The sequence below is a fragment of the Rhopilema esculentum genome, chromosome 14, assembly GCF_057945365.1.
Source record: "Rhopilema esculentum isolate cy_ngs chromosome 14, ASM5794536v1, whole genome shotgun sequence".
Classification (NCBI taxonomy): domain Eukaryota; kingdom Metazoa; phylum Cnidaria; class Scyphozoa; order Rhizostomeae; family Rhizostomatidae; genus Rhopilema; species Rhopilema esculentum.
This window is the reverse complement of record NC_142828.1, coordinates 3,526,963-3,554,702: the sequence shown is the minus strand read 5'-3', so window position 1 is coordinate 3,554,702 and position 27,740 is coordinate 3,526,963. Positions and strand designations below refer to the sequence as shown.

General features: G+C 35.2%; 1 protein-coding gene across 1 annotated transcript; it reads left to right on the top strand.

Annotated features, from left to right (window-relative positions):
- Positions 1-2,308: 2,308 nt before the first annotated feature.
- On the top strand, positions 2,309-22,738 carry LOC135696112 (uncharacterized). The gene is made up of 16 exons (XM_065215393.2): positions 2,309-2,416; positions 4,665-5,364; positions 5,995-6,258; positions 7,168-7,233; positions 7,906-8,015; positions 8,383-8,490; positions 9,204-9,297; positions 9,608-9,738; positions 12,082-12,168; positions 12,927-13,042; positions 14,201-14,279; positions 14,914-15,003; positions 16,062-16,166; positions 16,648-16,806; positions 18,930-18,991; positions 21,421-22,738. Exons 2-16 carry the CDS (start codon positions 4,803-4,805, stop codon positions 21,545-21,547), a joined length of 2,160 nt encoding a protein of 719 aa, XP_065071465.2. The 5' UTR covers positions 2,309-2,416; positions 4,665-4,802; the 3' UTR covers positions 21,548-22,738.
- The last annotated feature ends 5,002 nt before the right edge of the window (positions 22,739-27,740 follow it).

Genomic DNA, 27,740 nt, shown 5'->3' with positions numbered 1-27,740 from the left:
GTTCCAACGGTTTCATTGCTTCAGGCTTGTCTATATAAATCTTAATTCAAAAGATTGAAAACAATTCAAAAAAGTTTTAAAAAATTGAAAAATATTTAAAAAACTTCAAAAATATTTAAAAAAATTAAAGAAATTGAAAAAAATTCAAAATAATTCGAAAAAATTCAAGAAAATCCAACGCACCAAATTAAACTATTTCGTGATTATGTACTGTTATAAATTCTTTCTCAATAAAAACTGAAAGTTCCCTCAGTCCCCCACCCGCTTTTGCAGTCCCTGCTCAAAAAACGTTCCCGAAGAACTTGATGGTGTGGCAAAAGAAAAGGTTTTCGGGCTACGCCCCTCCTGATCGGTTAAATTTCGCTTATGACGACCAAACATTTTCCCTTCTTTTTAAAGAAACTCACTAATTTTCAAAACTGAAACTTCACAGGTCTGCTATTTTCTTGACCAAACTTGCATCAATCTCTTGTGATGTTCCTGCAACCTGTGTGTGCAATACATGGATTATCAGAGAGTAATTATTTTGCCCTTGTCATCAAAGCAACCCCAGATTCCAGAATTGTGTAGCGATTCCCTGCACTTAAGTACTTCTCTTGTAAAATTTTCTCTTTATGTGTCGATCTTTAGAAATATTTAAAATGGTTTTTAGATCTTGAAATAGAACTTGACGTATTCCAAATCAAATGCAAAGATTACTGAACATTGCTGAATTGTTTCAACCTTGATGTAGAATTTTACCAAGGATCAGTGCGCACGATTGATCTCTGGAAAAGATCAGATTCTCTGCTTCTGATATGAAAAAAACCGACCAAAAGCGACCAATTGTGCCATGAAGTTTCTGTGCCAGTTGCGTGGTTCCTGTGGCTTGAAATTGTGGGAATTACTACAATAAAAATGTTTGATTCTAAAGTTGCTGTGTCTTTTGCTCTAAATAATTTTGACGAATTTTTGCGTCTATTTCGTTGTTATATGAAATCTGTTGATGATTAAAAACATCATTTAAAAAATAATTAAACTAATGTAACAAGTCAAAAAATCTTTCAATTTGACCTTTGCAGAAACCGTTAGAGTTTTGCAAAAATGCGTCCTTGATTTTCTTGTGTAAAGCATCTACAAAGGAAAAAGAAACCTTGTAATCAGGAAATTATATAATTTCTTTCAGGTGTATCTCAGAGGTACAACCAAATTTTTATTTCCTACAGCATCATGTAATCTCATCGATAGTTATGATCTCTATATAATTACATAAATTTTTTCTAAGCTTGTTTGCTCTTCCATGTCTTGGTTAATATGACTTTAAGATATCATTTATAGCGTCTGCAGTAGCATTGGTTGCAGCTACTGAAAAACTGGGATTGAGGGACAGGGTTGTTTAAGCTATTTCATTTCGGACCCTTTCATTTCTAAAGGTATCTCTTTTTCGCATCATAACATTATAAAAACTTTTTCTAAATATGAACACTGCATTTTTCGTACTGGATGTGTGTTTATCTTTCGGATACTAGCCAAATTCAGCCTGCACCCCAGTCCACAAATGTGACAGCATAGGTGGTCGGGGACGCATGCTAGTGCACTTGCGCTGTGATGTCACTTGCGTGTGACTTGGTAGGTCTGAAATAGACGAGCTTGTGAAGGAAAGGGTCTCCAATTTCAACGAAATGTGACGTCACCTTCATGTAAAAGTTAAGGTATTCTCTGATCGATTCCCTGAATGTTTGGCAGAAGAAGTAATGCAACGGAAAAATGAGAACTATTCCGTGAAAACTTTCTTTCGTCAAAAATTGAAGTCTGAAGCAGTGAATGAGCAGCTTGAGCACAGTGGCGTAACGCACAGTGTGCACTTGCACAAAACTAAGGGCCCCCAAACATTTGGGCTCTGATGGGGCCCCCGAGAAATTTCTCGAAAAATTGGTTTTGATTAGATGAAATAAGTTACATCTAATGAGAAAAATAGAAAACAAAGATAAAAATAATTTAAAAAACCAATGAGATTTGTATGCAGAAACTTCTTAAAGAAGGAGCTCTCTCAATAGATAGACTAATCGAGGAGAGATCATCCCCTGTAGTAAAAACATCACATGTTAAATAGGACATCTGTAAATGTTATTTTCTGCTTTACCAATTTAGCAATTTTTTGCATTCATTATTTCTATTGTGTATGTTGAGAAGAATATGGATGGACATAGAACTCACTTTGATGGTCTCACTGGATAGAAACACACCTGGGTGGAAGTCACGCAGACCCACATAATTTGCTTGGCTGTGGAGGAGTGGTCAACACTGTTGCCTTGCAACGGCTGAAAGGAAACATATGAGCAATCTCCCCCAACAACAACAACGTGGTGTAAAGGAATCCAGTTGGAGAAATTTCGATTCCCTATAAGCAAAGCAAAGCGCTAATCTTGGCCAAGTAGTAAGTATTGTCTATGTACAATTAACCACTAGGATAAGCTTTTCAAATAAAAGCCAGCATACCATGTTTTTTTTGAAAATTTGCCTCAAGAAATGAGCTGATTATTTTTCCATATCTTTTTTCTCCCTTAATACGTTATTTTAGCCCAGAGAATTTGGGGATAGAGTCATGAAAATTGTTTATCTTAACTCCAGACTAAACCTTCAAGCTTTGATAGCCTTCTCCTAAAGAGTAAAGGTGCTCCTATATTTCTAATATTTTCGATCTCGATGTCCTTCATCTTGACATGTCATCGTCATTTCATAGACTAAGGTAGTTTTGGAAGCTTGGCTCTCAAGATGGTTGATGTTCCATTATTGTTCATTTGAAGTTAATTTCCAAATTGCTTACGTCTGAGAGACAAATTTTCCCGATTTCTGTCTTCATTTATGTAATTGTCTGTATTTTCTGTAAAGCAAAGATTCATCTTGCTCAGTCACGAGTATGAATTTTAATATCTAAACTTTATTTGATGGAATGTTGATGTTGTTATGTGAAATAATTAGAATAATTTTTTTGATGGCAAAATTATAGATAATAATTGCCCTTTAAGAATACTGCGATGTTGTTCCCATGGTGTAAACATTGAGATTGAGATTGAGAAACAAAGAGTGTGTCAGCAACTGATGAAAATTTGAAAAAGCTTTATTAATAATTTATTACTTTTTTCAAAAGTAATTTTTATGCTTCATTCATATGCAAATATATTTTTGCAAGAGAAGGGAGGTAAAGCTATGGAATTAGTTATAAAATAAAATTATGAAGTTGCCTTATTTGCTGAGATAAAACTCTATCAGGATAGATCAAACAGTTATAGAGTCTCATCATAGACCGCTTTATTTATGGAACAAAAACAAACCCCCAGCTTGAGAGATGGGGGTTTTTTTGTGTAAATTGTCCTCCATTACTCACTCTAATTTCTTTACACAAGAATTTGATCGAAAAAACACGTCCACCAAATTTGCAAGTTACCAAGTTTTTACCATGTTTATTAAATTGATGTAAAATGCAATTAAGAACAATAAAGAGTGTCTAAATGCATGCAGAAAAGGATTGTTGTTGTGAACAATTATAATTCACTACACAGTATGAAAACGAAATCTGTTTGCTAAAAACAGTTTGAAATTAGTGAGATACAATATTGTTATTTCTTTTCATACTTACCCTTTGATAAAAAACTTATTGATTCAAATTGAATTCGTAGCTACCTATGAAATTTAATCCACATGGTACATATGGAATTCATATTTGATCAGTCATATGAATCTTAGTATGCTCTGCTTTTATTTGTAAATTTTTTTCTATTTTCTTTTCTGCTTTTGGGTTTCCTGAGTTTTTTATCACTTCTGTTATTGCCTGTATAACAGCAATCTGCAATTATAGAATTATTTCTTGTGCACATATCTTATGGATGAATATAGATTTAATGGTTCCAATATTTTTAATTGAACACTGTTTTTCAGTTTTTTAGCCTCTTTACTACTATATTCTAAATTTCAAGTGTTTAGCAAAATTAAAAGTCAGGCATTCAAGAATAATTTTTCAAAAACAATAGAGAAGATAGAAAAGGGCTACTTTTTGGCAAAGTTTCAGTGTCAACAAAGACACAATTTATAGATATTTATGTTATATTTAAATTGTTGCCTTGCTCTGAATAATGTTGAAAAATTTCTGCCATATTTGTTTAGAGCCAAAAAACAGTTTGACAGTAGCAAACCACTACCATGCACTAATGCATATTATTTAGAATAGAATATGCTACATAGAACAGAGACTCTGGCACCCATTTTCACTAAATTAGAGAATCCCAAGCTCCGAATCAATTTAAAAGGTAAATTAAAATCAGAGCTGCTGCTAGCTATTGTGGTCCATAGGGTGTATTTGCCTACAAACTGGGTGAGACATCCTTCATTTGCAGACAAAGTCTGAAAATTGGACTTGCCTTTCACTTTTGCTAATCCTAAATAAATAGATTAGGAATGTCATTGTTGTAGATTTCAATATGTGTTGCATCTCTAGTTCATATGACATTCAATTTACAACCAAGGTTGTTTATAAAGGTTCGTAACAGTCATACCATCGCTGAATGATGTACATGTCCCTGCTAGATGATTTTAAGTTAACAATGATTTTCTACCATTCCAATTTTTTTATTCATAATTTCAAATTATCTTAAGGCTTAAATTGGTTTTTTGTTCTTTATTTTTAGGAATTTCTTCAAAATCTGCATGGTATTTTGCATAAACTAAAAGCATGAAGGCATGTCATTGAATATATGCTGTCACAGCGATTGTTTTTAGTGGCATGATTTTACAAACATCCCCAGCCTCCCTCTTTCCCCGGCAGCATGAGCATGGCACAAAGGAAACTTCGTGCACGACCGCAAACTTCTCTCGGGTTTGAAAGAGATACCCCTGACCTCACACGTTTCGTAACACAAGGTCAACGAAAAATAAACTCCCGCTTTGAACGCAGAACGTTGAAAAACCGGACGGAAGAGACTATTTTGAAGCCGTCTGTAAAATCAGGACCAGTGAAGTCTCTTGCTGAAGCTTTAAAACCTTTCGAAAAACATGAAAAGAGGTGGCAGAAACTAAGATATCCTTCTCCAGGTCTTGTTAATGAAAAACCCGACAACAAGTCGTCCCCAAAATGGACTGCAAAAGGATCAGATTCTAGAAGTCCCAGCAAGTATGGCACGAAGAGAGCATCCCAATCTGCGAGAAAGCAGCGCGAACTCAAAGATGAAAATGCCAACTCTCCAAAGCATCAGTATGACAAACAGTTGAATGCAACCAAGAGGCGTGTAGGAAAAGCGTGGTCTGCACCTGATGGCTTTCAGAGAGGGAGACATCCGCTCATCAAATCTCACTTGAGTGAAGAGTTCATTGGCAACAATGAAAATTCAGGTTTGTATTGTTTAGGTCACGTCATATTTTTGTTTTTAAAAAAAGCTGTTAAAGTCGTGTCACTTTGTTGCTCTAAAATTATTCTATCTAGATATCAAATTATCGATAATCCTGTCATTGTAACCTTTTTGTATTGCTCAAAAATTAGATTAAGTAAGACTTTCAAGATTTACAAGAAAGTTATTATCTTTTCGATATGCCCGCTAGACGCCCACGGCTTTCAACCTCCTTCTCTGGTGATTTTCGCGTAAAAAAGTAATGTTTATCTATCTACGGTTCTTTAAAGGTTGCTGACAACCCGTTAAAAGGAGATCCAATCGTTTTCCCCGTCTAAATTTTAAGAGCTTGCGTGTCTCTATTTGTTCTCATTGCCACGGTTTAGGTTAAATCCTCTATTTGATAGTTTACATTGAGGAGGCCCCGTGTGCCAAGGAAAAATATAAGCTTGTAATGTATTTTGAAATTTTTACTTTTCAAATCCATATTTCTTCAATTAGGCTCCTTTCATTTTCGTATTGAGTTTCCCCTGCATTTCGTTTACTGCTCTATGCTTTCTTAGTCGAAAAGCAGTTGCATCAACACGCAGGGGAAGTGAACAGAATACTGTAAAGCGATTTTTTTCTATTCTAGGTAATGTTATGCATAGAGGTAAGGAAGCTTTGGAAATAGCAAAATCACCAAACGGAGTTGCAGACAAAGAGAGTCTTTTGGGTGTCGAACCATTGAATTCTATATTAGAACAAGATGATGTTGAAAGGTATTTAGACGAAGATCAAGTACAGGAGATGACAAAACTGCAAGATTCTATTTCACATGTTTCGATGGATAATTTGCATTTGAGCGACGCTGATGACGCTGATCGGTTCGATACAGATTTAGAAGAAGATTTCCCAGGTAAATTGATATTCGATCTTCAATTACGCGCTTATTGTGTAAGAACACCCTTTATAAGAACACCGAGGCTTGATTTGCTAAAAGAAGGGACAAGCCGGGCCTAAATTGCAATATTAGAAAGAAAAGTATATTTTGAAAGGTTTCCTTATGTTTACAAAACAGAACAGATCTTATCAGCTGATAAAACGTGCTACTAAAAATGTAATGCAAGACTTTCATTTGTTAGCCTTAGAATAATTTACAGTTTCTAAATGTAAAAACAATCGATTTCAAGGCTCAAAATGTATAAAAATGAAAACATCCAACCACCGAAAATTATCTGATTTCTATGAATAAAAGAGGGTATATCATGTATGAGAAATGAGACATTAGAATAACCAGAAGGCAAGAAAACAAACCATGGTATTTTTGTATTTTGCTATACGACTCCTGAAATTAAGTTTGCCGTAACAGATTAAATATATCGACTACATATAGATAAATGACTGCATTGAACTGTATTGAACTCTGCTTGTCACTTCATATATAGCTTCCTGCAAGACTATAGGATTAAGTTTGTTCAAAGAAATTTGAGAGCAGATTTTGAAGGAAGCATATCTGTGTGAAGTGTCATTTTATTTACCAGCAGCATAAATTGCTTATTTTGAGAGAGAGCTTTATAAGAGTTGAGCTGTTCCTCTTGAACTAAAACAAAGTCTCCTTGTGTTTTTTGTCCTGATCTTCTATGAAGCTTTCTTTTCTAAGAGGATGAGTATTTGAGCTTTACTATAGAACTATGAACATTAACGAAAGAAGATCTCAGCACTTTGTAATATACTCAGAGAGGATTCATGTTTAATAATAAAGATAATATAAGTACTTACTGGCAATATTTTGCACTTTGTAATTTATGGACTTCTTTAACTGTAGAACCCCCTCCCAAAGAATACGATCCTACAGAAAAGCGGACGTATCTTGAAAGTTGCTTAAATCAAGGTATGTTTTTATTATGATTGCAGTTACCTACTGTAGCTCGTTTTTAACCAATCAACCTAAAGAAGTTTGGTCGTAACCAACCTAATCACAAAAAAGTTGAATTCAAAACAGCCGTTTTAACGGCCGTGCTTGCAACTGAAGCCTTTTTGTGTGTTTAAGCGGCCTAACTCCAAAACTAAAAGGTATAGCAAAAACATACATGATATATACAGTTTTCCTTTTCATCTTTCCTTTTATTCTTTACTTTCATTAGGTCTCCCTCCCGAATCATTTATCAAAAACTACTTCTTAAACTTCTGTTCTCAATCTCAGTCATCTTCTCCTGCTTTTATTCGATTCTATGGTAACACGTGACTTAACAACTAGGTTCAAGTTTTTCACGTCTCCATAATTGACACATTGCCTTTAATTGCGTTTTAAATGTTCTTTCTCGTGATAGCAACCTTAACTACAACTTAAAGTAGGTTTCTAGATTGTCAAATAATGTGAACAAGGCATCTAAAAATTTAGTGGTGTATGTTATTTCTGCACATTGTCTGTGTTTGAAATTTAATTTTTCAGTTTATCAGTCTCCTGGTATCCTTGTAGATGCATTTCAATAATTTTTGCAAAGCATGCACATAATTGTAATTTTTTTGCAAAATCTTAAAGATGATTTGAAATGTTTTAAAGGCATCGTACCAGTTAGTTACTTACTGAAAAGACTTGGGGAGCGAACTCTGATAATGAGGCACCACGGATTAGGACCTCACGGGACACGGCCACTTGCAAATGCGCTCTTGGTAAGATATTTTCACATGAAAGCGTTCTGTTTGGTATTTGACTGTAGCTTACAATTTAACACATCTATAAATCCAATAAATCGTTGAAGCTCTAACACCCATTAACATAAATTGCTAAAATTTCCGATTTTCAATTTTTTTAGCGATTTGCGATCTGTTTATTGTATTTTCTAATTGATTTTCATATTCAATTTTACCCTACATTGCTGCCGTAACAATACATTTATTAGATCATATTTGTGTTACCGTATTTGAACGAAAATGAAAATTTTTAACATCCGAAAGCAAAAATTCCTCGAACAAATTTGATTTTTATTGTTATATTTTACATCGCGATTTTAAAGTGATTTCGATTTTTGCTCCATAGAAAAACACATGCATCGAGGAACTTGATTTGACGGACAATGACCTGCAAGCTGATGGAGGGGTCTTGATGGCGCTAACTCTCTATGAAAACCTCTACATCACAAACTTGGTATGTTTTTTATGCTGTTTCCTTCAGCTTTGGAAGCCAACCAATTCAATTCCTCCACGATATAACATTGTCACGGGAGGGTCTGTCTAACGGGATATCCCGCGTCGCAAAACACAAGGTGAACGGTGATTCCATAATGTTGCAGTATTCTACAAACTGAACTCTCTGTTTTCCATTGATGAAAATGAACACTCATCCGGTCTAGAATGGTTTTTTAGAAATCCTTTCCCTTCTTTAATCGATTTAAGGGTTATGTCTTTTGAATATCAGCTTCAATCTAGATGCCATTCTTCAATTTGCAGCTAATTTATTTTCCGCTTCACTATCATTTCTCCATGATAACCCCCCCCCCCCCACCTTTCATATCATCTGCGTACAAAAAGCAGCACCCTTGCGTGCAGGGGTGGACACTTGGTCAAATATTTGAGGGGGCAAGTCTATTGTTTTGAAAAGATGACGTCACATTTCCCATTGTTTTATAACAATAGACCATTATCCTTAAAAATATTTACTGCCCCTTCGTCCCCCCCGCAGGTTTCCGCCACTGCTTGCGCGTTGGAATTTTGAATGCTCTACACTTTTCTTTTTCCTAGTGAATCCTTCAATTCTCTGTTTTAATTTGAATGAAAAGAATAAAACATAATCGCGATAAAGTAATTTGAATGGGAAAAACTATACAGTAGCATAAATCTTATAGGTATTTTTCTTTTTAGGATTTGTCAGAGAATTTCCTAAAAGTGCTTGGCGGCATTTCCATTGCAAAAGTTCTTCTTACAAACACGTCACTTAGGAAACTTGTACTCAAAGGTACGCATTTGAAATACACGTGATCCAATGTTAACATGTTACAAAAAATATCAAATGAGCAAGTAAAAGTTAATGATTTTCCTAAACATATGTTGGTTACCAAACTTGTGCGTGTTAATGCTATAATGGAATTGAGAGACTCAACTTATGCAAAACTCTGTCAACACAAAAATAACGAATCTTTTTGGCTTGGCGTAGTACATTCTTAAGCTTTCATGGTCGATTTTTCTCTAGTCTTAGATATGCCTGACTGGGTGTTTACTTATATCAAGACGCTTTTAAAGAGTCGTTTGACTCTCTGTCTTTTTAGGAAATCACTTCACTGACAAAGTTGCCAAAGCATTTGCAGAAGCTTTGAAAGAGAATCGCACTCTTTATCACCTCGATTTAAGTTATAACGAGTTTGGTGAACTTGGAGGATTGTACCTTGGAGCTGGTTTGGTATGTGTGTCTTTAATTCTCACCGTCATTTGTAACGATTTATCTTGTTGTTTGGCCTTAAAATTAACATGTTGTTAAGTTACCACGAACAATTCGTGATTTGGCCATTGCAGTTCGTGAGAATGAAAGTCGACGTTTTAATGTGGCATAAGTCAGTTTAAATCCATTTGATCGAAATTTTACCTTGAATTGAATTAGCGATTGAAATTTTATTTCTTCTTTGTGTAACTTTTTGATGAAAACAAGTCAATCTAAAGCTTGAGTAAAAAAAGGTTCCGTTCCAGGCAGTGAGTTTTTGAGAATTTATCCACTCATGGCAACCAGGGTCGCAAATTAGGGGTTTAGGAGTGTCACCCCTTTTCTAATAGTTCTAGCCAATCCTTCCTGGGCTAAACTGTAATCGCGAAAAGTCGACTCGCTCTTTGGCTGTAGTACCGGGTGAGTGCATTTGCTAGAGACAATGTCGGTCCATTGATAAGAACAAAAACATCTGCATGAATATACATCAAACATCTTGAACCAATAAGTAGGCCAGAAATAAATTTGTATCTAACTCTGCAGTTTTACTCAAGAGAAGTACACAAAATAACTTTTATCCTGCTAGAAAATTTATCTTTGACATTTTAAGTTCAGTATGACATAAAGCAAACAGTGTTAGAAGTGATTATAAAATATGCCAATTGATAGCAAAGAAAATGAATATTTTTACCATAATATGTAGAAAAAATAGGCCAAAAAAACACATGACTGTAAAATGAACTAGGCCCACCTTCACCAATTTTACACGTGCCCCTTGGATTCCTGAAACATCTAGTTATAAGAAGTATGTACTTGATATTTATTATTTGTAGCCATCCATCAAACGTGCTTTTTTGAAGAATCTTCCTAAAGCTGGTTTCATTGACTTGCATTTCACTTTGTTTAGGCGTCATTTATTGTTGTCCAATACAGCTAAGACCGTACCCTCTTCATAGAGGTTAGAAATAAGATAACAGGATGACTTTGGCCGAAGTTTTAGGCATCCTTCTTGGCCTCTTAACATATTCATCACACAGTGAAAAATTTTAATCATCGCGGAATATTTGTAGCTACTAGTATCTGTACTTGTTTGAGGATTACACGAAACAGCGGAAATTTTCTTTATTTTGTGCCATCTTCAAATTTTGCTGTACCAAGAACTTATTTGTACATATGTTTCACATTTATTCAGTTGCTCCCAAAGATACAGTTTAGTAAAGGGCTGTTTATTTTCATTGCTTTCAATACAATGTGCTCAAACATTCTTTAATACAGTGACAATATTCTCCGATATTCTTGAAAATATGGGCATAACCATATAAATAGATGGTTTAATAGACGAAACCATAAGCATAGATAGTTTCTAATGGACTGTACCATATGAATAGAAAGCTTCTAATGGGCGTTACCATATGGGTGGATGGTTTTGAACGTACATGACCATATAAAGGTGACTATTTGTATAGAAAGCTTCAAATGGGCGGTACCATGTTGATAGATGGTTTCCAATGGACAAAACGATACATACAACCAGTTGATGATTTTTTTGATAATTCAAAATATAGATATAGACAATTCAAAATATTGTTGTTTCTAAAACCATACACGTTGGATAGTATCTTGGTGATTAGAATGTGATCTAAACGATGTGGCATTTTAAAATGCCAAATGTAAACATGCTCTTCTTCTTGATTTTGTTTTCGAGAATTTTTTTGTGATGACCCTCCTTCTACTTTTTTTAGCAACACATCCCTGAATATATCTGCTGTCTTAGCAATAAATTTCCATCGAGAGTTATGTTCCCGAGGCTGTAGGACTCATTTGTAACTTTAGGGGCACAACTTTGGAAGAGCACGTACCAAGGTCACCAGTGACTAGAAAATGCTGACAGTGTGAGCATTATTTTAATGAAAGGTCAACTTTAAGGACAACTTATAAGGGCCCTTACTCCTTCTCGAAAGAGACTTGCAAAAACTTGGGGGGGGGGGCTGCCCTTTCTCCTCTTCTCCTTGTTTTAGCGTCTCCTGTATTAAGAATTCTTGATACCTGTCAATTTTGGATGAATACGTCGTTCATGCATTGCCCAAATAAATCTCATTACTATTATTTGCATTCTTGAAATGACGTCACAAACAATAGCAGTTAAGCCAGTATGTGTACAGTCTCTCTTCTCTGTTTTAATCTTATGAAGAGGTTCCTCCAAAAGATCTATCTAGTCTATCCCTACCTTCAAAAGTTTGTAACCTAGGAATATTTCTTTTAGGAATGATGTAGCGTGCTATGTTTTGACTGAATATGTTGATATTGTTTGTTTTCTTTTAACAGGGTCTAAATTACGGACTACATACTTTGAATTTGTCATGGAATAGCATTCGAAATAAAGGTGCTGTTTCAATGGCTGCATCTCTAAAGGCAAGTCAACTAATACCAACATCATAGGATGCGAAATTATGCAATGTATGGATCCTTTCAAGTCAAAACTCAGTCCAAATTTCCTTTCAGAATTAAAGGGCCTCCAGCGAAACATTAATCGCATTTTTGCCTGTAAAGATAATCTTCGCCCACACAATTTTTTCGATTTCGCAATTCTAGCATATCATTACGATAAGAGGCGTATATTGTATTCATTCATATTTTAATAATTCATGAATCACAGAAAAGGCATGCACAGAAAGCAGTCGATAAGAAATGCAAAGATTGTATGATGAGATCATTTATCTTAGTTGCTTTAACATAACATATGACTGTGAAATCTATTTTATACATCAACCTCCTCCTGTTTCTGCTACCTTTTTGCCGAGAACAAGATCAAAGCACTGTATTACCATTCAAAAAACTCACTTCAATATTGCTTGCAACTTGTAAGAATTTTATCGGCGCGCCGAAAAAGGATTTTTCTCCGGTATTCTTTTTGAAATCAAATGACTGCTTTATGAATTTCTCTGTAAAGCTTGTCTCTGTACAGGCATCTTACTAACTGAATTTGGTTTAATGGTTCCTTTGATATTGAAATGGGCATAAGTTGAGTAGACCATTAAATCCTCATCTAAGTCAACTTATATCTGTCAACTCGGATTGGCACAAAATGTGATCTTTTCCTGGCTTGTTTTTACATTTGACTTTTCAGTTGTTTTCTTGTGGCTTCTTGATATCTTTGTTTCATTCAACAGACAAACGAGTCGCTAAAAGTTCTGAATCTTTCTTGGAACGGTCTTGCATTTGTTGGAGCTCTTGCATTCACAAGATACCTCAAAATCAATGAGACCTTGGAAGATCTAGACATAAGGTAATATGATTTTTGTGAAATTCTCATGTTTCTTTTACGGTTCTCTAACAAAATCCTTTTGAAACTTATTACAAAATGCCATTTTTCTCTAATTGTCCAGAAACATCTAATATACTGAATAATAATGATAATAATAATAAAACCATGTTTATACAGGTAAACTTGTTCAGCAAAGTTAAATTCTAATAAAAGAAACAAGCAATCTAAAGCGAATTCGGATTGCCAGATATTTCAAAACAGATTTCTGCTTGTTCTTTTCTATTATTCTAATTTACAATAATTTGAAATGAACCAAGAATTTTTCTAAACCGACTTATGTTTAAATGTATCGAAACCTCTGTATGTCTGGGTTTCGTTAAGGATCTTTCCAAGGTTTAAGTCAATTGCAGTGGATTTTCCCAATTACTTGCTACACCCAATCATTCTTAACATGATATGACTAGAAACACTTTGCTTAATTAGATTTGATTAAAAAGAAACAGTTAGATTTGATAAAAAATAAATCGGAAATTTTTGCTCGTGGACATTTTCCAAATATTTCAACAACTTCTACAAAAGTTTCTAAACAGGATACCCTGTGTTCTGTTCACATCTTCTAACTCTATGCTATATCTTCTAGCGAAATTCTTGTGCTCTGCGCTAGTTCTTTAAGACAAAGCAGTAACACAAGTTTTCATACGCCTCCCTATGTATCATAAATAGCCAAGGACCGCGGAAGCTACAGGGTCTTTAGCCCCCCCCCCCCCCCAATAATGTCCAAAATGTACTTAAAACCATGCAAAAATCGCCCTGGTCTTGGTTTTTAGCATTTTTAGCCCTCCCAAAACGTTTCAGCCCCCTCAATCTGTAGTATGCTCCGCCGCCCTTCTAAATAGCTCCATCTTTTTTTCTAAAAAGTAAGTGGTTTTGCCACCATTTAACATTTTGATTTGTTTTGTCCATATCTTACGTTTTCTTTGTTAAAGCGCTGCATAGGAGTATCTGTTGAGTCAGTGTTAGTAAGGTTTTCGGACAAAATCATTTTCTATGGTTTGGAAGTTATTAGAAGCTGTACTTTACTGACTTTCACTAGAATCGTGGAACCGAAGAAAGAACACGTTTTTTTGTTGATTCAAAATACAAAAAGTTTTGTTTACAATTGTTCTCTTCTTTTTGCAGCAACAACCGGATTGGACCCAAAGGAGCACAGCGACTTGCCTTTGCTTTAAAAGTAAATGCGAGTCTTCAATGTTTCAGGGTGAGGGTACTTTTGACTCTGTTGGTCCAGATTATCGCTAATTTGTGTTACAGTTCATTCGTTCCTGTACAGTATTTATTGAGTAATGAGAAAATAAATATATATTGCTAGAGTTGCATTGCTTTTCAAACATGAAATTCTTGAAAAACAGTCTACTTTACAATCACATCGTGTTTTCAAGTTATTAGTAACTGGCTTTGAAAAAAGCAAACATTTTACAACATACTAAATGCTTTTTTGTCTGACACTCCTCAGAGTATAAAACGTCAGAATTAGAGTCCAAAACAGGGGTGTCCATCGTACCAGATATGGCCCGCAAGGACGTATTTTGTGGCCCGCGTTAAGTAAACAATTTTTTTAACAATTCGGTCCTTGTGTCATGTTTATATTTTGAGACAAATTTTCTCATTTTAAGGCATACATACAGTCTCAATAACAGGGCCTACGCCATGAATTTAAAAGTGGGGGGGGCAAGGCTAACAAAAGTAAGGGGCCAAGGCTTTTTCCCCTTTTACTGCAGCTTTAAAACTACTTGCTTCACAAAAAAGTGGAGGGGGCATGGCCCCTCCAGCCACACCCCCCCCCCCGCGACGTGGGCCCTGAATAATTTTTTTGTTCTTTTCCTCCTTTGCAGATCGGCCTTAATCCCATCGGTGACGAAGGTGTAAGAGCTATTCTCAATGCAACCAAGCAAAATTCGTCTCTAAAGTTCCTTGGCTTAGAGGTATGGAAACTAGTTTTGCAGCCCTAGCCATTTTAAATTTGCAGCTAATAAATTTCTTTTTACGTAGATTTTTTGTTTGTTTGAACAGCTCTTGAATAAAAAATTTAAAAGTTACATTTTATATAGTTGGTGTATCAGAATATATAACAAATGCTGCCTCCGTTTCTATGGAAAAGTTTCTCAACTAATTGCATATCTCCTTCCTCAGTTAGATAAAACAGATGAGTTAGATCTGATATTGAAATTCTTTATAGTTTGTAGAATCTGTTCATGCTGTCATAGGAAACATAACTGAATCAAAATTTACTCATGTTGTCGTGTCGTTTTGAATCGCAATTTTATCAAAACTGAAATAAGGTTGCTGCGTGGTTTTGAAATTAAACTTTCTACAATTACCTTATTAAGTCTTGTGAAGAGCACATCCTAGCTAGCATTTGCATTAGACCTAGATTGGCTGCTTCAAATAAATGTCATTACTACACATTTTTGCCTTTTGTAAATAAACTTATTGTATCAAATTTGCGCTTTCGTTCTTTCAGCTAAACGTCGGAGTTTTTTAGTTACAGAAAATAAAATTGCTGCACAAAGGGATAATTCCTGTTGTCAGAAGAATTTCCTTTCTGCATTTTATTTGGGTCTAGTGCAACTGCTTTGAAAAAGCGTTTGTTGATGTGATGCACAATGGGGCAGTATTGAAACCGATGCTTTAACCTAAAGTTACTTATTTCTTCGATCAAAATCAATTTAATTCAGCGAAATAAATTGAGACGTAAGGCCAAGGCCATCTATGTGCTAAAAGGCGAAACAAATTGAGACGTAACGCTAAGGCCTACTATGTGCTAAAAGGCGAAACAAATTGAGACGTAAGGCCAAGGCCATCTATGTGCTAAAAGGCGAAACAAATTGAGACGTAAGGCTAAGGCCTACTATGTGCTATAAGGCGAAACAAATTGAGACGCAAGGTCAAGGCCTACTATGTGCCAAAAGGCGAAACAATTGAGACGTGAAGCCAAAGTCTACTATGTGCTGAAATGTATCTCGGAGTTTTTATCCAACAGGATATAACAGTGTCTCCAAAAGTGCATGATGAAATCTTAAAGCTTGAAGACGAAAGGGACATAGTCATAAGAACTGGAGGAAAAACAGGGCACACTCAAGAATCAGTAATTATATTTCCTTTGATATTATTATCTTAAGGTATCGAGTTTGCATGGTTCATGGATTATAACAAGGAATGTTTATAATATTCTGTCGTAAAATGATTGGCAAAGCTGTACACGCGCATGATCAAATGAAAAATTGCAAAAAATGTGGGTTTTTAAAATGCACAAGCATATATTATTGCTTTTTTATAAACCTGAGAATAGATTTGGCCCGTTTCCGCAATCGCGCCAGCATTTTTCGTCATTAACTTTTATGAGTAGCAGAAGAGAATTTGAATTCTTTAATTTATATATCATGCTTCATGGTATATATTTAATCTTGCCTTTAGTCTTATAACTGAACCTTTGGTGGGTTTTATGTCAATTAATTTATCTTTATTTTTCCTAAAGAAATTTATTATTGTGAACATGGATTTTATATAAAAAGGTGTTAAAGATAAACAGCAATGAATTCACTAGTCGAGTGTGTTTGATTTTTCAGCCACCGCCTTCAGGCATGGAGATCCTGGTGCAGTTTATTCAAGACAATCGCCTACGGCTTAAAGATCTATTTTTCCAATTTGATAAAGACCACAGTGGCGATATTTCAAGAGAAGAATTCAAAGCTGGTCTAAAAGAAACAGGAATACAAATGAACGAGGTAAAGAAACATGTTCTGCTTGAGTGGATTATTGTTTCACATAAAAAAGTTCTTTCCTTGTTAGAGCATGGCAGCAGAATGATGGCCTTTATTTTTTTTCTTTCCAACCAAATCAGTGTAATTTGCGCATAAATAAAAATTGCACTTTATCATTGATTGCTTTCTACTAGGTTTCAGTTCTTTAATTTTTTCTGAGTTACGCCGCTGAGTTCACTCCGTTACGCTGTTTCTTTACTTTCTCAACTTCCACAAACTTTCATCCTTAACAATCTTTACCATTGTCAAAAAAGTAGAGAATTTGTTTTAATTGATAATTTTTAAAAACCAAGAAAAGAACTATGAAGAATAAGCTACGGTGTTCAGTTTTTACCAAGATAAAATGTCCTGTTTTTACAAAGAGTATCGCGGAGAGCTCATTTTCAGCATTTTTTTCTGGACTAAACTCTGGGGAGTATCAAGAATATTATCAGACCGTTGCAGATTTGTCAATGAAAAAAAGGCGGTGGTCAAAGGCATGGTCCGCAACTTGAGCCACACCCCATCCCATGTTGCTGCAAATAACCAGACAGCAAAGGTTTGATGCCATAAACAGGTACATTAGCAACATGAATGCAAGTAAAAATAGCCTGGATTGAAAATCGAGGAACAGCTGCTGAGCACCTTTTAAGATATATTCAGACAAAAGCATGCGTTCCATTGTGTGGGTCATTTATTTTTGTCATACGAAATGTAATGTCAGCTGTGAAGTAGCCCATGTGGATAATGCATGTTTCATTTTCAAGCCAATGTAATGATTTCATTTGCATTTTACTATGAATAGCATCAAAACCTATCTACAGGTCCTAATCTAACAGTTTATCAAGGAAATTGCATCTATTCTTTCTCATTATATTTTAATATATACAGTTCGTAAAAAAATTCTTTCCTTTTGTAAATATTTTTCAAGAGTAACCGTCCGCTTCGGTTTGAAATTGCAAAAAGCTAAGATGAACAATTTGGGAAACCGCATAGCACCAATATCTTTTAACGAGTTTTAGTTCCTTTGTAACCTGTGGTATCCTTCAAACGATCTAATCTCTCATTAACTACAAAGGTGCTTCGGTCAGGACTTTTCTTGACCGCTTTCTACCCTCATTGAGAGGTGTTTCATTCAAACACACTGTGACACACTTTTGTTTCCGCCATTGTTTGCCATCCTCCAGGAACACCTGTCATTGGCTGGCGTTCAGCTACTTCGAGCAAGTAGTTTATGTAGAAAAAGCCACGGAAACTCCAATATAGTTATTTGAGAGGCTGCTGGCCTCTATTGCCTCCCAGATAATATCGCTATTGACTATTAAATTTCAGGGAACAAAGTTGCAGCAGACGAAACTTTCATTGTTAATTTCAATGTTCTGCACACATAGGATTTGAGTATCAATCTTCAGAGTGGAAATTGCAAGAATTTGTCAGAAGTCATTTCCCATAATTCTAAACGTTGCAACTGCAAGAGTTTAGAACTCCCCGCTGCATGTATCCATTGTAGAACATCATGTTCTGTTATAGGAGCGTATCTTCTTCAAATAAGGCTTGTTTGACCTACGAGTTTTTATAACTATAGTTTTTGATAAATATTCAGCTCCAGTGGCTTGTCTCAAATAAACAATATTTTGATACGAATATTATTTTAATTCATCTATGGCATTGAATGAGGGACGCCGGAGAGGGGGGCGCAGGGGGTCAACCGCCACTGTTGCCTTTTGATAGGAGGAGCAAGGGGGTTCAAGTGCCATTTTCATAGAAGTGCTTTTTACGCCGGCCTTTTGTAGAAAATCCATGAGATTCATATGAAATTCTGACTGTAGTGCCTAATTTATGACCCCGTTCTCGAAATTTGTGAAGAAATTTCTTATGCCGAAATTTAGCCGATTTTGAAGATACTGATAGAAGATCGAAACAAAATGACAGTTACGAAAGAATTGTTGGTAGCTGGGAATTATATTTTTCAAATGCCATTTCACTCAAGCCCACCCCCCTCCTTGCCCCTTGGTCGCTCCAGCGTCCTGCATTGAGTGTTACTACCATTTTTTAACATTGCTGCTTCATGTTCGTGCGTTGATTAGGTTTCACTTTTTACTTTTTAGAAACAACTGGATACTCTAATCGAAACTATAGACATTGACAATAGCAATACAATTGAATACAGGTAAGGAAGACCAATTTATTACAAGCCGAATCATCTTGAATAGGTGTATGCATGCAGTAAAAATTTCAGTGGATTCTTATAATCATGATCAATTTTTTTAGATTTTTATCAACATTAGAACAAGTTAAAATGCATTTGAAAAAAAAGTTATGCGGCCCTCTCTCACTAGGCATTATGTATAAGTCACATGATTATTATACGTAAGTTGATTTTGCTTGCGAAATGTGCACGGAAAGGTGCACTGTAGAGAGAAAGGCTGGGGGAAAGAGATAAAGATGAAGGCCACTTACCTTAATGGCAAGTTAGAATTTAAACTAGACTGGAGGAAGTTTGACTGATGTAGTTCATCAGAGAAGGGTGGCTTGCTCTTGTAACAGCCGCAGCAGTTTGGAGCGTCGTTTTATGATTTCACATGCCATTCACCATCATTTTACATTGTCTTTCTAATGACATTATGTTATTCTACGGGATTTAGATTCGCAGTCTAACATTTCGTATGGCTTTTCAAATTCTCGATAACATATCGTATTCTCACTGCTTATTTCGGCGTGGCAATACTAATTTTCTGACTTTATACCCCGAGTTTTTTATGGCGCTTCAAATTTCACATGGCGTTTCAAATTTCATATAAGATGATGCAGGGTCCGGCCTACTACATATTTGTCGGTCTTTCTAAAATCCCTAGCCTTTCACATATAAAAATAAACATCTAGGTAGTTTCATTCATAACTTATAATAGCTTTTTCTAAGTCATTCGACAGGGTCTTTAAACTCCTTGAGGTGCTGAATTATGATATGTTTTCTGATTTCGTGGCTGTGCTACCAATTGACTTGGTAGTCAAGAAAAGCTTAATTCAGATCATTATATTCACTATAAATAGAGAGAGTTGATTAGGATCCCGTAAAACTAAAAATACTTGTTTCAGCACCAAAATGTGGTTTTCTGCAATCAGAATAATATCATCAGTTAGCGATGCGGGACTAGTTTTTGTCAAATTTAGCGGTTTCATACATTCTATTAATGTCTCGTCGACAAAAACCGGAGTGCATTTTCTAGATTCAATTATCTGAATTATTCTTGGTGTCAATCCGAAATAAAGATAGCATTAAGCATAGGAAGAACCGTGAATATTTGAAATATTATGGCCAAAAATTCGCTGTTTCAATCACTTGAAATTATGCAGTTGATGAATTTCATGTAGGTGTATACTACTTTTGTCCGGATCTCATAAATAATTAACATCAATAGCTAAGTAAAATGTTCCTGTTCAGCGTCGTGACGTGGAGGCTCAAACTTTTCTAATGAAGTGTTCTGTTGCCAAGGTCTGTTTGTTGCATTTTTGAGCGAGTCTCGTGCCAATCAATTTATTTTTGAGTTTATTCAGTGTCAAATAGTATAACTGCACTGAAAAATTCTTACGTTTTACTCAAAATCTCTTATTTTATGTTTATCACTGAGATAATTATTGCACTTTTACGTGCCTTACGATTTACTATTTTAAAAATTAGGTATCGCTGCAAGTTATGATAAATCCTGTTTATAGTTGATCACACACACTATATTGTAGAATGGGATGGGGCATTCCCTTTCTTTCATTGTTAATTAGTTGCTATGCTATTTCTTGCAATTACAGCAATCTTGAGAAAGTGTGAATTTATTTCATGCCATTGAAGAGGCAGTGATATGTGTTCACTTGCTTGTGTTCACTTACCAGGTCTCCTTGTGTTAGTCTTGATGCTATTACATAGATTGCGCTCAGTAATTAAGCATTTCGGAGTCATTAAGATTACTTCGTAGTTGTGAAGTTGGCAAATATTAACTACTTGCTTCTTGAAGGATAATTTGACTTAAAGCAGAGCTTACGATTTTTCATGCCAAAGTTTACCTTTAAGTCCTCAGAATTGCTTGTACTTGCTCTTACTGTTTACTTTAGTCAGAAATAAGCAGGAAATAATATTCTTTAGATTTTGTGGCTGAATAATTTATGATCTATTTGCAAAGCAAATAACTACGTCGGAATCGCATTAGAGTAACTCTTTGCGATTTCAGCATCGGTCATGCATTTTTTTACAGATCTTTCTGGTTAAGTATAAAGAAACAACTAAATAAGGAAGACATACATGTGTTTTCAACAGTATTAGAATATTTGAGAAGGTTTATAATTTATAAATAGAATATCTAGAATAAAAGTAACAAAGATGTATACTATTTTGAATAGCAATAACAGTGTAATGTATCTTCAGAAACTACACTAGTTTGTTGGGAATCACGTGTTATCTCCGCAGCTACTCCCATCCGTATCATTTCAAGATTTCTAAACATTATTCACCAAATAGGCTGGGTTTTAACACATTTAAAAAATGTTTTATTGATCTGCTTCAAAAGAAATTGAGGATAGATTAAACCCCATATCGCAATTATTTTTCAGTGAAATTCTCTATGGGAAGGAACTGATAATGCAGGAGAGACGATTTCAAAAGAAGGTAGCCATAAGAACGGAGGAAAGAGAGAAAGCAAGCATAAGGCTGCCAAAGTTAAAAGGTTTTGAAGATTAATATGTATTCAATATAGTTTTATAGTTTTACTTTTTTGAAAAGTTTTTGAGATGTTTTTTCGTAAGAGCTCTGATAGACGGAGAGGGCATTTCGCTGAGAAACGTTCAAGAAACAGAAATAGCATTGTTTTTGCGCTTAATCCACTTGTTTAGGAGCTATTTAGCAAAGTTAAAGTCAAAAACTGACCAATCAGTGAGCGTGATTCCACTCACGCGCATATTGATTGGCTAAGACTGATTGATAGATGGCTTAATTCACTTTTATATCTGTTGATTTTTCCTTCAAATTCTGCTAATCAATTGGGGCTTCATTAAGTCACGTGCACAAATAAGTAAAGTCAGTCACTGCATGTCCCTCGATTAGCGAAGTGAACACGCTTTGTGTAGCTAACCTCTGGAAGCACTATCCAGGGCAGGACCTTCTGGCACCAGGTTCTGCGAAATGCTAGTTTTGCTGCTCTTTACTTAACAATATATGAAGGTATGACTCATTTTTCAGTGAAATGCCCATCATCGATATCCAATACTTTGTGTTAACCAATCCATTGATTTTTTAAGCAACAGTCTAACATTAAATCGTAACTAGTGCATCTGCAATTTCTAGAGCCCCCCACCCCCACCCCCACGTCCCCAATATCTGTCAAACTGTACTATGTTTCCTCTATAACAGTGTACTGATCAAGAGGCAATACAATGAGCACCCCCCCCCCCCCCAATATGAATTTCATTCCTACGGCACTGTTCCTTTCGTCTTCCTTTCAAGGTTTTAAGTGGGGAAAGTACCCTTTTATAACCTTCAACACAGAATCATAGTTAAAAAAATAGAATCATTCTCTGTTGCCAAAGGCCTTTTTATTTTGATATACATATCACTGGTCAATATCAATCCTGTTAACATTTCGTACATTGCTGTTTTTAAGATTAGTCAATAGCAATCTTGTTAACATTTATTTGAAGCCAGGGTTGTGCTGTTATTCCTGTAGTACTGAATATTATCTGTAATATTGACAATAAAGACATAGGAAAGTATACAGAGGCACACTAAACATAGAAAAGTAATTAGATTCAAAGCTATAGCTATTTTTGTATCTTGCAGAATCGGATATAGTTTATGCCTAAGTCTTGTAAATTTAAGCTACTATGTTTCTGAAAAGAAACGAATAGATTGTATAATATATTTCTATATTGGAAAGTAGATTGTTTCTGTCGTTTCTGTCGTTTCTGTATCCGTATCTGTTGAATGCATATCTGCTTGGAATCAGTCTCGATGACACCGTCGTCATAACGCTTGATGTTAGAGCCCTTTGTGACGATGGCTACATCTGACCGTCACTGAATGAGACCAACGTACGTTTATTTCATGAAATCAGAGTTGAACAAAATTGGTCAAACTTTATATCGATAAAACATCTATTGAATAACAATCTGTTATTTAAACCGATAAAAATTCGAAGGCGAAATAAGAAATAGAGTTCTAAAGTGTGACGTCACCAAAAGACTATTTTTAGAATTTTTGAATCCTAACTACATGACATAAAAGATCTTCATGAGATACTTCCACATATGCAAAATCAGTCAAATGTGTCTAAAATCAGTTGAGATATGATCAGGAAAGAGCCAATACACACGTGGCCATATCTCAGCCAGTTCGTAACACATTTGACTGATTTTACATATTTAGAGGTATTTTATAATACTCTTTCAGATTATGGGAGCCAAATTCAAAAATTCTAAAAATAGATTTTGTGATGTCATCACTTTAGAACTCTATGACCACTGATATGCCAATTCATTGCCTGCTTTATCTGTATTGTTGTATTGTATAGATTATTTAATGTTAGTTTTTATTATAGTGAAAACACACTAATTAAGATTAACATAAAGCAATTTCAAAGAATTGTATAAGACAGATTACTTACTGCAAAACGAGCACGCGCATTCGTTTTCAAGGAACCAAGTTTTGATCAAATTCTTAAATTGTCGAGTATTTTATGCTGTTTTTAATGATTTTGGGGGTGAATTCCAGATTTTAGGCCCTTGAAAACTTAATTATCTGATACCATTATTGGTAGTTCTGGCTTTTTGAATGTCAAGGGGGTTTTTGAGTGGGAGGCTATGCAACAGAGTAACGTACAGTTAAGTCAAGTTCCTAGGTCTTGTTAAGACATATGTTCTTATTGGACAGTGCCTACGAAATTTGGATAATTGAAAACACTTTATACTTTTTGCTCAATCAGTTTTTCAGAATTTGGACGAATTACCTGAAGATGGCTGAACAGTGGATTTTAGTGACTTTTAGAGTAGACGTGTTTTTGGGATTATGATAAATTATTCATATGCATAAATGTAAATTTATAAAAGCCATGTTAGTTTTTGGATAAAAAGTTTAATAAGTTGAGATGCTCTGTTTCTTTGTGTTTTTTCTGTGTTTATATAAATACGTGAATATCTGTATAGCCTTTTGGAAAACCTTAATTATGGCGGGTTTTATGTTAAAGGCGGTAGGTAGATTTGTTTTTCAGTATTTGAAATATCTTGACATGCGATTGTGGCCTTGCATCCAGGTAAATCATTTGTAATAATAGATTGATTTTTACTATTAATCTTGAACGGAAGAAATATAGCTATTTTTTCCATTGCAAATTAAATTTGTGTTTTTGTCTTTGTATTTTTTGTCAAATTTTTTGCTTAGAACCAGATATCAAATGGTTGTCTTGCCTGTTAAAGGCACAATTTGCTTCATATTTCAGATAACTTAAAACCATTATCATTTTAGTAAATTGAATTTTAGAGAAATCTCTTTCATGGAATTATCTCGTCCTTCTTCTGAGAGATATAACGTCTTTGGTACCAGGTCCAATGTGGTGGCAAAGGAGTGGATGAAAAGGTTTTGAAGTCACTCATTTAAATATTTCTGTGAGATAATTATGGACATTCTAGCACCCAGGGATTAAAAAGGTAAAAATGCACTTATTACTTATCATTTTGTTTTAGAAGACATAGAATAGTTTGTCAAAACTGTTTATCAAAGTCACTTTTGATACCTTTTATGGTGAAGCAATGAAAAGAGAAAACTTTCTACATTGCATTTTAGATCAGGTACTCTTGATAGGTATCTGTCTTAATTGCTTTTTCGTGCAATCTTGAAGCTTTCAGCGCCAAAACTGTTCTACCAGTGTCTTTTTACTAGTTATGCGATGGATGGACCTAAAGTACAAGAATGCTATAGATTCGTCTTAAGGAATGATTGATAGATACCATTAATTCAAAAATCCACAAAGCAGATAATTCACAGCTGGGCATTACGTCATGTCAATGCCTGGGCCAGTTTTTGATTGATAAATAAAGTGGAAGGCATGATATGTATGGATGTAACGCGTTGCTGATGAAAACCAGCCTTCCGATTTTTCAAAAACAATTTTTTCTTCGCAAACTGGAGATAAGAAAATAAGTGCTTTTGGTTTCCTTTCTTCCGACCCTCAAAACGAATAGATCATCTGAAACAGCGTGCCAGCTCTAGACAGGTTTTCAAATCTGCTAGCTTCTTCATAGTGCTACAGCTGCATCTATGTTTGAGTAGAAACTTTCTGCTACCTAGCCATTTCTTGCAAATCACGTAAAGCATTTCCCGATATTGCATTTTGCGACTTTCATTTACAGTTATAAGGTATATATATCGATGTTGTAGAACTGGGAGAGAGGGAATGGTTTTCGCCATAGTTTTGTCCACCTTTTCGACAGTCAGTGTATGTTTGCTATATACTTTTAAGCCCTGTCAAAATTAGGCAGCAGTTGTTTTACGTCTGGAGTTAAGAAAAAATAAAGCCCTTTGCAATGTTAATTATGAGGTCCCGTAAATTCACCCTGAAGAAGATAGGTTCATCATGTACATGAAAAGTCATTGTCTTCAATATAGGCAAATTTCTGAAAGATTAGGGATCGTCTTTGGAGAATGTTTTATGAAATTTTAAGACATGTTGCATATGCTGTAAGTCAGGAATGTACATTAAAACAAACTAGAAACTGTTACTAGAAAGCTTGAATTTTTAAGATGAGATATCGTAAATTTGTGTTTTCACCACAAGAAAATGATGCGCCTATAAACGCTGCAAACAGAACGGAATGAACATCCACAAAAATAGAAAGACTTGAGAGAAAATAAAAGGAGAAAGAGAAAGGCACCCACACAAACAAACGCTTGTTGGGATAATCTATCACGTTTGCAATCAACGCATATGAATTTGTTATACACATCTGTTATTTTAAGAGGATTAACCTGATTTTAGGTCAATAATATGCGCAAAAACGTCAATGATAAATCAATAGAAAAATATCTTAATATGTTTAAACCAGGCCAAGGTGGCCCTGTGCCTAAGCTCAACTTAGAAAAATGGTTAATCCGGCACTGATTTGCTTCATGGATATGCACGCCGAGAAATGAAGAGATAACAAATATTTCTTGCTTTTAAAATCACTCCAACCTTTACTTATTTGAAATTAAGATGACTGTGTTCACATAAGATATAGTCATAGTGAATCGGCAAAAGAGATTATTTCTCAAATGACACTTTGCTGCTATCTGCATCTATTTAGCACAAACAATATGGCAGTTGTTTAGTCAAGGTCACTCCCTAACACATTTGTAGCAAATCAATTCTTTTCAACTTCAAGCAAAAGCTATTAGCTATAAAGAATTATATACTAAAATAAGGTAATGACCTTTCCATTTCCATGAAACTGACGTTAGAGGTGGCCAACGTTTCTATAAATCCAGTTCAACTCCTTTTTAATTCAGAGCATTAACGCTCTCAGCTCTCCCTTGATCCTCCAAACATAATCCCTCGCACGACTCGTACATACACAACAAGGAAAACACACAAGAATACTTTTCAAAAAGGGAACCTTTAACAAATTTATGGAGGAGGGTGTCGCAAAGTGCTGTCTTTTTTTAAAGCACGAATGCATATTGTGCTGTAATATGTAGCAGAATTATTGCGCTGTAAGATATCCAGATGCAAAGAAAGATGACCCGTGGATATTACTTTTTATGTCATTGAGGCTCTTTATGAAGTCAGGCATGGGCATTATTCACCTTGTATTGCTTGGTAACTAATCCTAAATCTAAAAATCTTCCGATATTTATGAGAGATCCATAATTTTGATGTCTCGTACAAATTTCAGCCTCCCTTGAGAGCTTGATGTAGAGGATATAAACAGTATACATATTTCCCCCTCGGTTCATGTGCGTGTAGAGAAAGTGCGTATATTCAATCAGATGTTGCCCAATCTAAACATCATTGCTAGCCCAGCCCAGCCCACACTTCTTCCGGCACATCTGCTTTCCTTACCACATCAAGCAAGGCAAGTATATTGTTCTAGCCTCTTGTTCTCGTGTTAAGCTATGAATATTTCAAAAATACTTGTGTTATTTGTAAGGTGATAATGTAACTTTCAAAAATAGCATTTTGTCCCGATATCAAACACATCTATTTCAACATCTGATTACTCAATCGATGCGCTCGCACAATTACCGACAGCTGCAAGTTAGCAAACTGTAGATAAACGAACCAACCTTGATTATATTTTCTAAAATTTGAGATTACCATAAACGATATTACTAAAATATTGTATTTTTGCAATAGTCCAGTTTCAGTTGCATACCTAGCCTAAATGACTTGAGTGACCAATTTGCAGCTTTTTCGGTTGACAAGAAGACGTTCAAAACACAGTAGTAGACGAAGCCCAAATTAGCTCTCAAGGAGATTTGAAATTGGCACAACAGCTGAATGCCGAAGATCTCAAATTTTGCTTGGTTACAACACTCCATGTTTCAGTATCTTTATGAAATTATTGAGATGCTAGAAATAGAGACAAAAATGAAGAAATCATAACACATTTCATTGATTTTGCATGACATTTCGAAGGAACTTTGAGTTGTGCTATCTACGAGATATTAGACATTCTCTGAGCCACCGTAGTTAGGGTTTGCCGTCCTAAAAAGTTTAGAACGAGAGCTATGCAGTAGGGAACGCCTTTAAGCCACACCCAATACCCTCCCATGGTCACATCCTATATACTTTCATTTGTGTTGAAGATTATCTGCTGTGTGCAGGAAATCATTCAAACTATTCACCGACAATTAAAGGCTGATAGAAACTGTTTTTTCATAGAAAACCATCAAATTTTTCATAGAA